Source organism: Pteropus medius, unplaced genomic scaffold (genome assembly GCF_902729225.1).
Source record: "Pteropus medius unplaced genomic scaffold, Ma_sr-lr_union100, whole genome shotgun sequence".
Classification (NCBI taxonomy): Eukaryota; Metazoa; Chordata; class Mammalia; order Chiroptera; family Pteropodidae; genus Pteropus; species Pteropus medius.
In genome coordinates this window covers 615,147-632,612 of record NW_024352148.1, presented here as the reverse complement: position 1 = coordinate 632,612, position 17,466 = coordinate 615,147, and the positions used below count along the sequence as shown (strand labels likewise).

The window sequence follows — 17,466 nt, the reverse complement described above, 5'->3', positions numbered from 1 at the left end:
CGTGTGGCCCTCTAAATCTCAAGACAGCTTAATGTCCCCTAGTGTGATGGACAGTCGGGAGTGTGGCTCCGATGGCTGAGTTATCACAGAGGAGGGGCTCGGCTGGGCCCGTTCTAACCCACGGCGGCAAACATTTCACAAAACCATTCCCTTTCTCGAAAGAACGCACACATCAAGGTTTGCTGCTGGAGTTGGGAGGGCGACACACAGAAGCTCACGTCCTGGGCTCTGTGACCAGCGAGCCGTGTCACTCGCAAGGTGGCTGTGCCTGGCTGTGAGGAGTAATGGAAACATGCACCACTCAGGGTCGTCCTGAGAATGAAGTGACACCGTGTCTGTGAAGTCTTTAAACTGCTGAAACCGTCCCTTGTCACATGTTTGTGCAGAAACAGTGACGGCTTGGCCTATCCTGCCCGTCACCCCCGCGTCTCCCCCACGCCTGCCCTGCTGCCCACTCCCGAACGCCCTGCTCAGCGGACGGAGACCCTGTCTCCGTGCCACCGGATCCCACAGGCGGTAGGTTCTGAGCCATCCACCCGGAGACGATGTCAGCTGCCACAGGCTCAGGGCTGTCCCCAAATGTGCCCCCGCCACACACTCACACCTCAGATGCCATCCCTGTGACCACCTGGCCACAGCCCGGGCGGCTCACGGAACTCAGAGAAGTGCGTCACTCACCGTGTCCCCGGCTTGCTGTGAAGGATGTGGCTCGGGACCCGCCAGGTGGACAGGCACTGGACAGGGGTGCGGGGACACAGGCCGTCCGCGCCCTCTCGACTCGCTGCCTCCCGTGTCTCCAACTGGAAATTCCCAGAGCCGACCTGCTGGGCGTCTGTGGACGCTCCGGCGGAACTGACTGACCGGCCTGATTCCACCCCCGGCCCCTCCCCCGCCCAGAGGTCACAGGTGGGGCTGCAACTTCTGGCAGCCGCCCCACCCTGAGCTGCCTCCCAGAGTCGCCTGGCAGCACAGGCGCAGGGGTGGAGGGCAGGGGCTCCCGAGGGGGGGAGAGATACGTCTCACCTGGAGCCACTTCCGGAGCTCAGGGCGAGAGGCCGAAGGCTGTGACTGGGGGGTTCCCGCCGCTCTTACCGCTCAGAGATGCCGAAGGCCCCGGCTCCGTCGACGTGCGCTTTTGGTGCTCGAGGGCACCGAAAGCGGCCTGTGTCTCTCCCCGGCTTCAGATCTGCCTCGTTCCCCCCATACATCACCCCTTGTCCCCTGAACTCGTGGGTTAGTGGGAAAGAAGAACGAGTCGCTGCCACACGTGACACTTGTACATTTTATTTAAGTAAATCAGCCACCGTACACGTTGCAGCTATGTTGTTAGTGTCGTTTTCCATTAGCTAACACATGCCCTCGTGGATACGCTCGATTAGTGTGGCATGGGGACACGATGCTGACGCACCAACTGAAAAGTCACTTCTTCTCACAGGATTCAAGTTTCTCGATTACACGGCAAAAATCAAAACCAAAAAAAGGTGAATAACCATTAGGCTGTTACACAGACATCATCGGCACTGCAAGTGACACCACGGAAACGCTGCCCTTCGCTCCAGAGGTCGGGCGGGAGGGCGCCGGTGGGTCCCCGGAATCCTGGCCCCGGCCGCGGGCGCCGCTTCCCACCCAGCGGCCGAGGGGTGTGCACGGGGGCCGGGGGTCTGGCTTCGGACGCCTCCCGCCCAGGCGGGTCTCTTGGCGACGCTGCCCAACGTGAGGACGTGGCGCTGTGTGTCACGCTCGTGTGTGACTCGGAGCGATGAGTCACGACTGCACAGAGGGAAGGCCCGGCTCGGGCTGGCGAGGGCTCCGTCCGGGGCGCAGAGTCTGGGGTGTGTTGTAGATTTCATCTGCATGACTACACTTCCTTTTAATGAAAAACTGGTCCGAATGCATAGTTTACGTGGATATATTTGTGAATATACATGTTAGACGCTACGCGACCTCAACCACGGGAGGAGGAAGCAGCGGACGTGGGATTCGCCCGGGCGCCTGACGTCCCTTCCTCGAAACAAACACACGGCCAAGTGCCTGGATGCACTTAGTTGTCGAGGGAGCTCGGATTTCAAGTAAACGAACCGAAAATTTTAACCAAAACCAGATTTTAAAGGATTTCTCAATCTTGTCTGCAAGCTAAGAACCAGACCTCGCCGAAAGGGGAGACGTGCTCACGGAGGGTGGACAGAGGGACTCCGGCGGCGTGGCTGGAGGTGTGGCCTGGGCCAGCTCTCCAGAGGTGCATGCAGGTGGCAGCGAGGTGGGACCCAAGGGAGGGGGAGAAGCTGCTCCAACACAGCGGGGACGTCACTCCGTGTGACCGACGTAGGCAAGTCCTGGTTCCAACACACGACCTCCTGGGCGGTGGCCAGAAGGAAGGGCCACCAGTAAGACAGCGTGGTCACCAAAGCAGCAACGATACCTGGAAACTACAGCAGTCACTGCTGTCTAGATATCTGCCTGCGCACCCCGACTCCAGGCCCCGAAGACGCCAGAAGGCCCCAGGACCCGCTTCTGCACCGGGGCCGCCTGCTTCTGGCGCCGGCCTCGGTGTGGCTGCTGGCGTCGCAGGGGAGGGCGGTACCAGCAGCACAGGCTCACCCAGGGGGAGTCCCCGAGAGCACTGGCCACCCTCTACCAGGACAGCTAGGCCGCGGTCCCAAGGGCAAAGCGGGCCCCCCGGTGCCGCCGCGAGGAGGAGCGGGTGCCAGTTGTCCGTGTCGCACTGTCCTGACCCGCCGCTGTCGGCGACCACCAGGCCGCACTCAGCCCCCGTCAGCGGTGACAGGCGGCGGCTTGGACTCTGACGTGTGCTCGTCGGAGCACTGGGAGAGTCTGCAGCGGGGCGTGCTGGTCGGTGGCTTCTCGTGGGGCTCGTGCAGCAGCCCAGAACGACGAAGGTGGCCAGTCCCTGGGCAGCACACACCAAAGTCGTGGGTGCAGCATCCAGAGTGGAGGGCGCACTCTTTGGTCACAAGTGAGCTTACAGTTAGGAGGAGGGGGACCTGGCCCAACGCGGGGTCTGCTGGCAGCGGCGGGGCGGGGTCCGCGGGTGGCCACGGACGCTGGGCTGCTGAGTGGGGGTGGGCTCCGGGGTGAGCGCGGCCCTCACTCGGCCTCCTGCTCCAAGTCCTCCTCGCAGAGACGCCGCAGGAGACGCCGGAGGTCACGCTGGAGGTCGTCGGGCTCCAGCGCCTCTGGCACACCCGCCAGGTGCTCCTGGTGCACGCGCGTCCCCTGCTGGTCCTTCACCACGGCCCTCTTCTGCGTGCTGGCTCTACTCATGGTGGTCCTGCGGAAGGCAGACAAGAGGTCAGGGCCCTCCCCGTCAACAGTGGCTACCCGCGCCCCGTCCCGAGGGAGGTGGCCTGGCCGCCCCGGAACAGCAAGTGCACACGCACGCCCTGGCCCCATCCGCCACACGCGCGCCCCCACCGCACACACGCCCCGACCCGCTGAGAACGGCAGTGTCTGACTTTGTTCCCTGAAAACTCCCGAGGCTGCGACTCAACCCTTAGTCACAACGTGACTCCAGTGTCCCACGAACTCTAAGAGAACCTTCCCACGGGACAGAGGCCTCTAACCTGAGTGTCATTCTGCGGGACCGAGGAAGGGGCCTGGGACGACGGTCTGGGGACGCCTGGGTCGCCTCGCCTGCCAACGGCAGGGACGGGACCCGCACAGGGGGACCACTGGAGACGGCCCTGCTCACCTCCTGGAGCACCCCACTGCCGGGTCGTGTCTCCTGCTGCCACCTAGCGGCCTGTGCTGTTCGGGGCCCCTCGTCGGACTGCTGACCCCTTGCAAAGGGGCGATGGCGTGCCCCCGCACCTGTACTGCCACTTGTCTCCGTACTGGACACGACGCTGCTGTGGTTTGCCCACCCTCAGCCCTACTCGAGAGTGCGGTCCCCGCTCAGCCATGCAGGAAACGTGCATTACGTGCAGGCACCGTTGTCACAGCAACCGAGGGCCTGCATCGCAGAGCCGAAGGGCAGCACGGTTAGTGAGTGGCAGAGCCGAGCGTCTAAGGTCCCAGGGCCGGGGGGGGCCACTGTCCACACAAACGCACAGGGTACGGTGTGGGATGGTCAGCTGCTCCTATGCCGGGCTCCGTCCCTGCGGACGGCCTGTGCCCAGTCCGGGAGTCCTGGCGCCCACCCAGCGCCTCTCTCTGCGAGTCTGGCCCACCCCGGGTGTTAAACGTTTGCTTCGGCCGGACACCCCTGGTCTCTGTGGGACGGCTGCCCCCTCCCGCTCTCCCTCATGCCTCGTGCTCCCCACTCTCCTCTGCTACGCGAAGTATTCTGTGTCTGAAAGCACCTCAGTGTGTTCCCCTCGATAAAGATCAAATCTAGTTCCAATGGCCAAAATCGAGTTGTGATTTCTAACGACTCAGCATCCATAACGGCTTTCTGATTTTCTGCCAAGAGCTAGCAGGAGCCTGTATGGCTTTGGAGCTAGGGATGCGCTTCTGTCGCGGGGCCTCCAGGGTCTGTGCCCACACGTGTGATGGACGTGTGCGTGTCACTCAGGGACAGGATGAACGTACTTCTGTGTCCTGGGGAGCAGTGGGCATGAGTCACGCCCTCGGCCACGTACAGGACAGAGGGCTGCGCAGTGCAGGGTGCCCACAACTGCGGGCCGTGGGGCACTGGCTCTCCCGCCCCTGGCCTCAGACCCAGCGGCTGCAGCTGGGACTCTGGGGTAGCTGGTGTCCTGCCCTGTCCCGGCCTGAGGGTCTGGTGCTGGCGGTGCGTGTTCACCCGGCTGGTCTGAGCTCGGGGACTCAAAGTTCAGAGCGTGCAAAGCACGTGCACCGTGAGTCGCGGGCACTCGCTAACGTCCTGCGGGCAAGTGCAGTCATGTGCACAACTGCCGCTCACCCCACGGGCGACTGGAGGGCAGACGCGACCGCTTTCAATTTCACGGTTCTAATGACTGCGTTGCTCAGGCCGAAACAGCTTTGTGGAGTGCTCTAAAGGACACTCTTTCCCTTCTTCTGAGTGAAGTGAACATAAGAGGAACTTTAGTTTGCTTTGTGTCTTTTGCTGCAGAGCTGAGACCTTCCGTTAACACTTACGGAGCTGCTAGTGGCCCAGACCAAGGCAAGACGCCGAAGTCTACACACCGAACAGTCACGGGACAGGCAGCCAGAGCCGCGCGGCGTGCCCCCTTCACGCACAGACTCAGGCTGCTTACCGCTGTCATGACACTTCCTGATACTCTAAAGCCCCCGGCTTCGGCGTCACCAAAGTCACGCTCACGCACAGACACCTCGTGGAGAGTGGGCCACTGGGACGCGTGGGCTACTGGGCCGAGCTCGGGGTGCCAGGCTAACGCATGAGCGGAGGCTTAGCCTCCTTTCTCTGTGCTCCCCACGCCTGTCAGCATGGGGGCCCCAGCTGGCTGGCCCTGACAAAACTGGTGGCTTGCTGAAACCCAAGGGGTGACTGTGGGGACAGGTGTCCACTCGCAGTGACACGCTGACAGGCTGACACCTGACAACGAGGGCTGGTCGTTCCCGGGGGCTTCGGGGTCTGTGTGGGGCTCTGCTTTTCTCTTCCTAAAGTGGGACAAATTTTTAAGGTGTTAGTTGGCGAAGCATCACTCCATGCCAACCCAAACCTTTTAATGACTGATCCGTCCTCTTTCAGGGTTTGACTCTCTACTAAAGCAGGAGAGTGGACGTCTGCGTGGCTACCTGCGTAACTCAAAGCCTGAAGCAAGAGAAGGAAGCGAGACAAACCATCGTGAGCCACGGACGCTAAGACGATCCCCGGCTGCCCTGAGCCATCTCTAGTCTGTATAAAAAGATACACCGCACCGCAAAGGATAAATAAGTCCTAGTTTGGCTTAAATTGCCCCCATCTGTGACGGAGATCTGATACAGGACCTCGCAAAGGCGGCAAACCAGAACCCGCGCCGTCGGCTTCTAGCCCCTCACCTCGGTCCCCCTTTCTACAACGGAGACCTAACGACCATCGCAGTGACCAGAAACAAGCTACACGCAACTCAGATAATTCATCCTCTGATCGTCCAAAGTCAAACTGTGAAGAACCGCAAGTGTTTGAACCCAGTATGGTTTTAACATCCAGACACACGCGGACACACTGTCGGTGCACGCTGTGGGTGTGGGAGGGTGCACGCTGTGGGTGTGGGAGAGCACACAGTGGAATGCTTAACTTCGAACGCTTCAGTAGAATGAGCGGGGGCTCTGCACACACACACCCCCGAAGTCCCTGGGGCCAGACGGGCTTCAGAATCCAGGTTATCTTCCTCTTGGGTTTTAGAAAGGTGACAGGGTGTGCACACTGTGTGTCCTAATGCCGCATAGGTGGTAGGAGCGGCATCCTGTAATCACACCCATGACTATGCCAACAGCAAAACATCTGAATTTTACTCCAGGGAGGATAAAAAGACTCCCTTGTCAGTTCACAGTAAGTTTTACTACCAAGTTAGCTTGCTACTAACTTAGAAAATTTGTTTTGGTTTTCAGAATTTTGGGATTTCTGAATCGTAGTAAGGGTCTGTGAATCTGTCACCATAGACCCACTTATTACTCACTGGAAAGAAAACTTAATTATAAATGCTTGTTTCATCATGGGTGCGAGTCACATCTGGGACTTTTAAGTAAGACGTACCATCCTGCCCCAGCTCCTCAGGCTGCCTGTGATTCAGCTGGAGAACTTGTCATCTGAATTTTTAAAAGCTCTTACGGTGACACCAAAGAACAGCAGACGTGGAGGATGTACTACTCCACCGCAAGAGCTATTCGAACAGGAATTTGCCATCTTGCATTAAGTCGCGCCCTTCCGTGAACACACAGACGACAGACGCTAAGCTGTTCTCTTTTCAAACAGAAAACGAACATGAGGTACACACACACAGCAAAGCGAAGATGGTTCTGTACCTTTTCAAAGTCGTCTTTGGCTGAAGGAAGATCAGTGGCTAAACTAGAATCCCCCAGATGCTTCTCCACCCTCTCTCCGCGCACCACCGTTGTTTTAACAACTTTGCTGACTCTACGGCCTTCCACTGGCTCGGCCTGAAACTGTGAGGTGCTGCCTGAGAGGCCGGGCTCGGACAGAGTCACCTAATGAATGAAGGACACACAGTGCACAGTTTTTGACTGCCGAATGTAACAATGATGAATTTTCCTCTGTACGAACAAAGACACAAACAAAAACTACAATGTTATATTCTGGCCTTCCGGAAAACCGGATTTTGGAAAGGAGAAGCAGTTAGGAAAAAACCTATGATCAATTATTAACGTCTATGTAACGTCTCTGTCTACACGGCCGAATCAAACAGTTATCACGTGAACAGCAACCCGTCAGGACGTTTCGTGAGTAGGACAGGAATGAGCAGGACGCTGCTCTCAGTGTGACGCAGGCGTAGCGCCTGGGTACGAACTCTCTCCCGTGTCTAAGCTTCTGCTCTGGCATTATGAAGACAGCTAACCCCGAAGAAGCGACTCTCAAAGACGTGAGCAACCGAAGAGCGTGTTTTCCAGAGAACCTCGCGTGCGTCAATAAAATTTGGAGGACGTGAATGAAGCAAAACAGTGAGAATGTTGCAAAGTTACGTGTCAAAGAGTCAAGTTTTCCTCAAAGGGGGAGCTAAAAGAGAGAAACAAAACCACAAGTGAAGAGTTTCTGGACCCTGACCCGACGGCCCGGAAACGCAGGCGCCTGGACAAGGCGTGTTTACTCTAGTGGCCACGGGCACCAGCAGGCTCTACGCGCACCAGCGGCCCTGTCCGAGCCCTCTGCTCGCCAGCAGGTGGCGAGCTCATCCGTTTGGACTGGACTTTAGGGTTTCTGCTGCAGTCAACTTTGAATTTAACAGGAAACAGAAATAAAAAGAACCAAAGACAGTGAGTATAATGGCTACAAATATCACCAACGGTCACTTTGAAATTCCACAAAATCATGAAGGAAAAGCGAATGGGCGACTAAGGGGGCGACTGCCACGCCCGAGCGGCTGCGTCGTGCCCGCTGAGCGCCCTGTCACCCATCCAGAGGGCCGGGCCTGGAGCGCCGGGCGGCCTCACCTCCGACTGCTCCGTGTCGCTCCTCAGCACGACGCGCTTCACGACTCTGGAGTAGCCGTCCCCTTCCTCGACGCTGACGGGTTCCTGGGGCAGCCCCTGCATCGTCACCTCTTCCTTCTTGGTGCCGTCGGAGGACACGTACCGCCGGATGACCTTCCGGGTGACCTGGAAGAGAGAGCACTCGCATGTCGTCTCTGCACGACGGACGGGACGAGGTGCGGGTGACGGTGGGCGAGTCCGGAATCGGCCGCGAGGACACGCGCGCCAGTACCTTCTTCACCACGGTGCGTCCGTGCTCGTCGACGTACTCCTCCTCCGTGGCCGTTTCCGCGGGCACGTCCGGCACGTCGTCTCCCTGAGGTGTCGAGAGAAAGGGCCACTTCGGCGTGGGGCGGCGACTCCGCGGGGGCCTCCCCCAGGGCAGGAGCCATGGGAGCCTTCCCGCACTGCCGAGCACGGCCGCGCGGCGGGCGGAAAGGGGGAAGGCGGGCGATGCCGTGCTCGGCGGTGCGGACCGGGCTTGGTAAGACCGACGCAAACGCGCGGTCAGCTCGGCCGGGCAAGGCGGACAGCGGGGGCCGCGAACGCCGGCACGCTGCTTTTACTGACGGCACGACGTGGGAGGCCGAGGGTCTGCTGTGGAGAGACCACGCACGGCCCGAGGAGCACACCAGGCCTCGCTGCTCAGCTCGGCCCCCGCGCTTACGGGACGGATGGTCCCCCACGAGCAGCAGCTGCGCAGCTGGTACCTGGACGATCACCCGCCGGCGCACGACCCTGGTGGTCACCGTCGCCTCCTCGTCCGAGCTGACCTCCAGCTCCCCCAACTCCTCTGTTAGCTCCTGGAAGCAGGAAGCATGGTGTTTGTCACCTGTGCTAAGGGGCACTGCTACCAGCCTCTGCTCCAGCTCTCACTGGTGTCTGAAGGTTCCACCCACGGAGGCTTTGGTGGAAAAGCCGCCGGGGGTGGGAACAACTGTGTGTGAGTCCCAGACTTCAGTGAGACTACAGCTTCGTGTCCAACAAATGACAAACCCTTCCGGGATGCCGAGAGCCGTCAGAGCCTGTCAGCAGAGGCCAGCGGCTGGCCCATACTGCCTCTTAGACTCGCACTCTCGGTAAGTCACCAAGTGGGGACACAGAACCTATTGCCTCTCGGGCTTGGCTTGGAATGACCCACCCAAAGATACAGCAATGTCTCCTGCTTGCCCCAGACCCTCCTGCGGCAAGTCAGAGTCCCCCGCAGCTGTGACCCAGGCAGCGGTGCGTCTCCGTCCGTGACGGATGTGCCACCACTGGACAGCATGGGGCACATTCTGCAGGGCTGGGCCGACTCTATGATGTGGCCCACAGCTAGCGATGGAGCCAGAACGTAACCTTAGATCAGGACGTACGTCTTGGGAGCCATGTATTGATTCATTCTTCCCTAATGGAACGTTATTTAAGAAAATAACGGAATTTTCTCAATGTGTTTTAAAATATAGCTTACATTTCTACATTCTTTTCTGCTAAAAAAAACTCATAAATGCTAAATAAAACTACACTTTTAATGCACTCGGGAATCTGCTGACTAAAACACAGGATCAACAAGAAAAGTAACTGAAACTGGATCAAGTTGAGGATGAGAAGTAAAGAGTCGAGACAGGAAGCTGAGGGCAGTGCTCGCGGCTGACGAGGGGAGGGGAGAGGGGAGGGGAGAGGGGACGGGAGGCCCAGCCAAGAGCGGACACGCCGCGACTGACCGGCTGACCGGCTTCTCCACGTGCAGAACAGGTTAAATACACGAACCGTCCCAGCCGTTCCGAGCCTACGCTTCAGTTAGCTTATGGATTCTTCCGCTAAATCTGGTAACTCCTGAGCCCAGATAGCACCAAATAAACATTTTCCCTAGAATCTCAAGAACTTGAGAGATGAGTAATTTTATGCAAAGGCAACATGAAATAAAAATCCATCCATGGGATGAATTTGTTATTTCAGATAACTGCCCAAATTGGGAGAAATTCTCTTCTGCTTGGGCCTCCCCTAGGTTTAGTTGTGATTCTAGAGAAATCCTGCCAGCAATTGTCACACTCGTCATGAACCAAGAACAGTGCAGGACTTGGTCCCAAAGGCGTGCTATGCTGTTACCTTTTCCCCCAAAGTCTTCATTCTTTTATCGAATCTCTCTTTCCTACTAAGATGGATATTAATGCTTTAAAACACCTTGACATAGACAATGTTTCTGAATTCTAAAATGAATGTAATTCATGTTAAGTTTAATTCAAACAGACCCTCACACTCCGGGGGTGGAGACGGCCGGGGGCTAGCAGACGTGCACCCCCCGCCCCCCGCCGCCAGGTTCAGGAGGCCTGAGGGGGTCAAGCCCCCAGGTTCTGCTCAGGGATGTGAACCGTTCAGACCGCATTTTGACACTAAATGAATTTCTTACGACGGTCTCCACCCCTCTTCACAGTGTCAAAAATCACCTCGTGCCTCTCATGCTGCTGACACGCGGAAGCAGCAGCGAGTTTAGGCCGAACGCCCTTTCCCCACATCGTCCTTGAAGTGCACTTAAGGAGACTGAGAAGTCTGGGGAGTGACCCCTCAGGCGCAGAGTTCGCGCCCGGCTCTGGGCAGCACGGGCGCCTCATGCGGGCGGAACCGTGGTGCGGGGGGCTCGGCTGACACCCCACTGCTCTGGCGCCTGAGGTTGCACGTCGGGGATGTTGTCTCACCCAACGCTCCTTTTTCTTAGCAAAAGTGTTTCCGATGATAAAATCGAGGGCTTATGGTCAAGCAGCTAGAACGGGAAGCGTACCGTTTTTATCTAGATTTACTGGTTCTCAGATTTTAAAGAAATCAAGGAGTTGAGATGGCCCGAGTTAATCGATTTGGCAAACCTTCCTGTCGTGCAGCGAAAGAACAAGCCATCGAGAAATGGGAACGGGGAGGGGGTCCGCGGCCGTTACACGTGGCCCAGGAGACAGAAGGAGCTTCTTACCTTCTGGAAAGCGGCGTCTTCATCGAGTCTTTCGAAGGCCGGTGGCTGGTCGTCTACAGACTCCACGATCACGAGGCTGGTCCTCTGAGCAGAGGCCCCCCGCCTGCCTTCCGGGGGCTCCTCGGGCTCCTGTACGGTGGGGGGTTGGAGGTGGGGCCTCTCCCCCTCAGGAGGGCCCCCCACTTCCTCAGGTGTCTCACTGGGAGAGCCCGGTGCTGCGGTGGCCTTCCAAGAACCAGACACTTCTGTCCCTGGGGTTGTCACGCTGAAATGGAAAGCCAATCTCAGCACGGGTGCACATTCCCCCATGGAAACGAGGGCATTGCGGGAAGCTAGATCATGTCTCCACGGCCCGTGCGCGTCACAGGTTTTGTAAATTTGGCCAAGAAATGAAATTTGAATAAAAACCACGTGTAAGATACAGGAGAGTTAAAGCTCATCGCTCTAGCATGGACTAGGAAAGACGTACGCTAAAGATAAATTATCCTAAAATGTATTATCATGTCCTAATCTCTACAAAATCCATATGTTGTAATTTTTTATTTTTTCTTTTGATAATTCAAGGTGATACTGAAGAATTGTGGAGGTTTACAAAACAAAGACTCATAGCTCATGAAGCTTTTGAAGAATAAAAATTTGGCAAAACATTTAAGAAGCAACACATGAACCCCACGCTAACACAGTCGCCACGGCCACAGGTGCAGAAAGACCCTCATTCGGCTTCTGGGAAACTGCATGACCTGCAGACACGGGAGCTTTTTCTGCCCATACGGTTTGGAGGTAGCTGCTCCGCCACAATCTCTGCAATCCCAGTTTCTGAGGAAGAGAGGTCTGCTTCCTCCGCTCGTCCCACAATCTACTGCCATAACTGTCACTCCACGGTCGTCCAAGGCCCCGCGCCGCTCCGAGAGCTCCCTCGGCTTTTCTGTCTTTTCCTTTCTCCTACTCTTCCCCACCTCTTCTCGACGCTCTCCCCTAAAACATGATGGGTGGCTAAACAGGAGCGACATCATTCATTTTCCATTTCGCCCCCTTCCCAAGTCCCAGTGGCCGCAGCACAAACCTAAGGACAGCGGGGACGCCGTGAGGCCGTCTGCCAACACTGCCCTCAGCTCTCAGGGCTGGGACCCACCTGCCCTTCTCACGACCTGCTTTCTCTTTCCAGACAACTGTCACTTAAGCGACCCTCTCCTGGCGGCCATGAAGCCAGGTCTAAGCTCCGAGCTGGCCCTCGGCAGCTTCCTTCGGCCGGACGCTCTCTGGAAGGCCTGCGACTCCCCCTGCAACCTGTCCCCGCCATTGACGACCTTTCACCCTGTGTCCACAGCCTGTGCTGCGCTTCTGCTTTACTGCTAGCGACTCCCAGCTTCGCTGAGATGCGCCGGGGCCGCTTCTCCCGCACCTTCTGCTGCCTCTGCGAAGCCGTCGACGGCACTCGTCAGAAGCACCGGGGCAGTGACGAGGGATGCTTTGTGGCCCACAGAAGCTTTAACAGCGCTTCGCAGGCACATCCTCAACCTCCGACCCCGCGAGGCGGTCAGGCGCACGCTCAAGATTTACGGATGCGGAGATGGAGACTCGGAGGAGTCAGGGACCCGCCCGAAGCCACAGGCCTGGAGCTGGGCCGCATGACGCCGTCACAGCGACGCTTCTTAAATGTTTTGCTTTTTCCCTGCGGCTCTGGCAGGGGTTCCTTTGGAGCCATCGGAAACTACCGCAGTGACTAACCCCGTCTGCGTCCCACACCCGTGCCATGCGGCCCACATGGGACAGGGCCTCTCTCGAAACTCACGAGCAGTCCCGCTGCTGCTGGCGCGGTGACTCGCCGGGCAGACCTGGCACTTCCCCCGGGCCACCCTGCCACGCCTGCTCCTTCTGAGCTGGGGGAGAGCGCTGTGTGGCCGAGCTGTCCCCATTGGCTCTGGGGACGCCGTCCTGGGAAGCGGAAGACTCGACGGAGAGGTCTTCTTCTGACACGACAGGCGGGTGATGGCGGCTCACGCTCTCCCGAGGGGCGGCAAGCTCCTCGGCCCGCCCGGGCTCGGCAGCGCCAGGCTCCTCGGGCAATGCTGGGAACCCTGCAGGGGACAGAGTGCTGTGCTGCCATCACCCGTGTTAGCCAGCTGTCCGTCTCCTCGCCACCCCGCACTGTGCCCTGCGACAGGCCTCGGGCTACGGAGCCGCACAGGACCCCGTCTGCCCTCGAGGTGCTGGCCATCTAGGGAGCCCAGGGGCAAGGGTCTGTTAGGACGCAGGGTGGCTGGGCCCCAGGCGCCAGTCAGGTGATGCCGGAGCCCCCGACTCGCAGCTGAAAGCCTGGGAAAGGACACGCAGTGGGGCACAGCGCAGGGAGACCGGGTGGTAAGCAGGCGTCAGTCAAGGCCCAGACTCCGAGCGAGAGTTAATAACGACAGCTAGGACCCCGCTCCTTCACTATGGCAGGCACCGCTCCGGGGGCTTCGCTCATGTTGACTTGTCCAGCAATTCTGAGGTCAGCGGTCTGCATGCAGGGCCCCCGTGCCAGGGGAAGGACCTGGCTGGGGTCCAGTGCAATGAGGGTCGCTGCAGGTTTCGGGCAGGTGTGTGACTGACCTTCATCTACCTGCTCATTCACTCAACAGATACGCTGAGGACCGACTACGCGGCAGGTGCTGTTTAGAGCTGGACTCAGAGCAGCGAGCAGGACAGAGGGCATCTGTCCTCACTGAGCACGCGTGTCTGCGGGTACGACTTACGATAAACTCAGCAGGAAAGGAAACCGGGGCAGAGGCCAGGCGCCGACAGACTGGCCAGGCTGGGCCGGGCTGCCCTCAAGAGGGCCTCTGAGCTGAGGCCCAGGAGTGTGCAGGAAGCGTGCCCCGCGGTGGAGGGAACGGGGCGCCCAGCCGTGACTGAGGGAGCGCGGGAGCCCAGGGCACGCGAGGTGGCCAGGTGTCTGGGACGGACAGCTGTGAGGCTCTTGCTGAAACTAACACATGCCATCATCTAAACCTATGAAAAAGGAGAAGCTACAGAAAGAGACGAAGGAAGAACGGACAGTAATAAAAGGCAGGAAGACACCAGAGAAGCGGGTGTCACAGGAAGCACGGGAAGGGCAGGTCTCAGTGGGCTTAAATGCGTCGAAGGTCACTAAAGGGCAAAGCAGGGTGAACGGCAGGAATCGGTGCGCTCGGCAATGAGGAAACGGGGTGAATTCGGCAAGACCGTCTTCTGTCGGGTGATGACGCAAGCCCAGCAGGCGTGGATGCCGAGGACGGCTCTAGGGAGCAGGGGAGAGAAGGAGACACTGGAGAGTCCCACTGTCCTTAACGAGATTTCCCGCAGAATGGAGGCAGCAGCAGAGCTGCCGCGCAGGGTCTACGGGGTGAACGGCGTGGTCGGCGTGGCTTCCCGGGGCTTCCTTCTTAAAGGTGGGGGGGCCTAGTTAAGCGCGCTCGATGCGGCTGGCACAGTCCAGCTGCAGGAGGCAGAGGCGCGACCGCAGAAGTGAAGGTCTTCACGGGACAGCAGGAGACGCTGTGTGACCAAAGCGAGCGAACGTCAGGCAGGAGGGCGGGGGACAGGCGCCAAGGGCACTGCGTTTGCAGGTCCTGCGCTGAGCGAACGTGAACACCTGCTCAGGATTACGCCTGCTTTTCCTAACATGGAGCTGGGAGTCGATAAGGAGAAGAGAAGATGTAAAACGCAGATGAGGGAGAGAGGGGCACGGAGGAGGGCAGAGAGTCAGTGTGCAAATGACTGACAATGAACTGGAGACAAACTGCCGGACAGCTGGGCGGCCAACGGCTGGAGGCCCCAGTGGGCCTGAAGGGCTGAAGGACAACGCTTCAAGTCAGAGTGGGGAGCAGTCTGGCGGCCGATAAGGATGGGGGTCTCAGCTAGAAGAGAGGGGGTGGCTGAGGCAGGATAAGACGCATGTGGCAGAAGTGCCATCGAGGAGCTGAGGGAGGGGCACCTACGGGTCGCCCACATCAGCGGTCATTACGGACTGGATGCACGCCCTTAAAGCTCCTGAGCCGAAGCCCAGCTCCACGTGACACTGGGGCAGGGCCTTGGGGGGGTGACAAGGGGGTGAGGGTACAGTCCCCGTGATGGGGTCAATGCCTGGTCAGAGGAGGCCGGAGACATGCTCTCTGTCCCGATCGTGAGGTCACGGCAAGAAGGTGGCCGTCACCTCAGACTTCCGGACTTGGAACTGTGGGGAGTGCGTCTCCGTTGCTGAAGGCCCCGTGTATGGTGTGTCGTCCCAGCACACCGGCTGAGACGACAGAATGACAGAGAATGGGGAGCATGAGGCGCCCATCGAATGGGGGAGGAAGGAGGAAACGTGACACCAAAGGCAACGGCGCACCCTCGAAGGACAGGAAGACTCGAGGTCAGGCGGCCGACCACACACGCGTGCACACGTGCGCGCACACACTGACCTTCGCTGCGATCCAGCGCGATGGCCCGCTCCGCCTCTGCATGGCTCCGGCCGGCACGCCCCCCCAGGGGCTCCGAGCTGGCCTCCATGAGATGCACGATGTCCATTCGGCTGATCTTGGTGAGACAGCCCACGAGACTGGCATCTGGGGCATCGGAGAAAAAGCACTTGTCGCATGTGAGGGGACCTCTTTAAAAATCTTTCAGTTAGCGGCATTACTAAAATTTTGATATCCGTATGGGAAATCTCTAAAGCCCGAACAGGGTTTTTGTAAAAATAAGCGTACAAACGAGAGCTGCGCACGGAAAGGGCGACAGCACAGGCATGAGCTCTAAACGCAGACTTGCCAGGTGACAGAGCAGACGCCCTGTCCAACGGGCGTCTCAGTGAAGAGACCCCTGGAGACACGTTTGGTCTGAGTACAGCCCCTGTGCCGTGCGGGAGGCTCGTACAGAAGTCTCCGCTGGCCGTCGCGAGCTCACGATGACGGCTGACGGCGCGCCCTCTGCTTTGACCTGCTCCATCCCAGCGGGGCGAACAGCGCGGGCGGGGAGGTCGGCGGGCGCCCGTGTGGAAACGAGGCAGCGCCTGCGAGAGGCCTTCGGGGGAGTGGGCCCAGCTGGGGGGCGAGAGCGGCCACGCGCTGTACCGCCCCTTTTCCTTGACTGTCCTGCATAAAGCACGACACGGGGCGTGTGCCTGACGTGTTCTCGCCCTTTCAGGTGCGGAGGAGGAAGCGGAGAAACACGGCACTGTGCGTCCGCGTCCACCGTCAGCGTCCGGGAGCCTTTCGCGCTCCGATGAGCCCCCGGCCGCGCGCTCACAGGAACGCGGGGCCAGATGTGTTCACGCCCAGCGTGCGACTTGCGGCGTCGCAGTGGTGCTTGACGCCGCCGGCACCTGTGGTTTTGTGGGCACACCCCGCTCCGCCTGCAGCCCTACCTGCCGCGTGCCTGCAGTCCCGTTCCAGCCAGTGCCTCAGCAGCGCGTGGCTCTGGTCTTGCAGCGAGTTGGGGTTCTCGATCCGTATCTGGTGCACCTGCTCCTCGGTGAAACCCAGCTCTCTTGCCAGCTCTAGGAGAGAAGACGTGACCCCGTGGACGCACTGACCCCACACCCTGAACCGTGACTCTGGGTGGCGTGCCCTAGCGCTGTGAGTGGCAGGGTGGCCGTGCCACGCGTAGAAGTGACTCTCACATGTCTTTGTCCTTCTAGCACGTTGCAGATTTTTCTCTTCAAACCAGGTATAGAAAGAATCGAGCACCGTCATAACGGAAGTGGCGACACGGAATCCCCACATTCGGAAGAGACCATTAGCACTGGCTTATACTCTTAATCCAGATAATGGAAAAGAAAGGACTGACAGCAGGAGAAACAGACCATTTCTCACTTTTAATCATCGTTAGGTGACGTGAATCCTGTTTCTGAACACGTAGATAAACGCTAGCTGTGGTTATACCGTGGTGGTTGAATAAACCCCTTTGACTCAACATCATATGAGTAAAATGTCTAGGAAGCATTAATTGACCCAGGAAAGAAGCCCCGAATTCTTCCTTTAAAGTCTACCGCTGACATTCCCTATAGATGCTCATACATTGTGGTGTGTACGTGTGTAAATGAGGTGTCCTCCTTGGAGGATGATTTGCCAATATCTTTCAAAATTAAAACTATGCAGACCCCTTACCTGGCAATCCACCTGTGGAAATATGCCCTATGGGAACACGCACAAAAGTGTACCAGCGCACGGGCACCCTTACAGCCATCTGCGGGACACAGCCTCAGTCCCCATCAATAAAGGGCATGGATAAAACGCTGGCAGCTCCGCAGAGCAGCATTAAACAGCCATTTAAAAGAACGAGACAGATGTGTCTGTGGTGATGGAATACTTACAAGGAAAATGAAGTAAAATCTTACTTATTTTAAAATAATAGGCATCGATGCCTTGGACACATGAGAAAGCATTAGCAGTTAACCCTCAGGAGCGGGGCCAGGAGACTGACTTTTCGTCTTC

General features: G+C 58.4%; 1 protein-coding gene across 12 annotated transcripts in view; it reads right to left on the bottom strand.

The window, feature by feature from the left end:
• Positions 1-1,262: 1,262 nt before the first annotated feature.
• Positions 1,263-17,466, bottom strand: part of ANK2 (ankyrin 2) — a 281,232-nt gene continuing 265,028 nt past the window's right edge. For 11 of the 12 annotated variants that reach the window (XM_039846891.1, XM_039846890.1, XM_039846888.1 and 8 more), the window contains 9 exons: positions 16,398-16,529; positions 15,457-15,600; positions 12,825-13,110; positions 11,033-11,297; positions 8,802-8,894; positions 8,324-8,407; positions 8,053-8,217; positions 6,910-7,092; positions 1,263-3,289 (listed from right to left, as the gene is read on the bottom strand). In XM_039846891.1, coding sequence (XP_039702825.1) covers positions 3,275-3,289; positions 6,910-7,092; positions 8,053-8,217; positions 8,324-8,407; positions 8,802-8,894; positions 11,033-11,297; positions 12,825-13,110; positions 15,457-15,600; positions 16,398-16,529 — 1,367 coding nt within the window. In that variant the 3' untranslated portion in view covers positions 1,263-3,274. Of the gene's footprint in view, positions 3,290-5,624; positions 5,717-6,909; positions 7,093-8,052; positions 8,218-8,323; positions 8,408-8,801; positions 8,895-11,032; positions 11,298-12,824; positions 13,111-15,456; positions 15,601-16,397; positions 16,530-17,466 lie in introns of all 12 variants that reach the window. The other variant, XM_039846899.1, reaches the window with a different exon arrangement.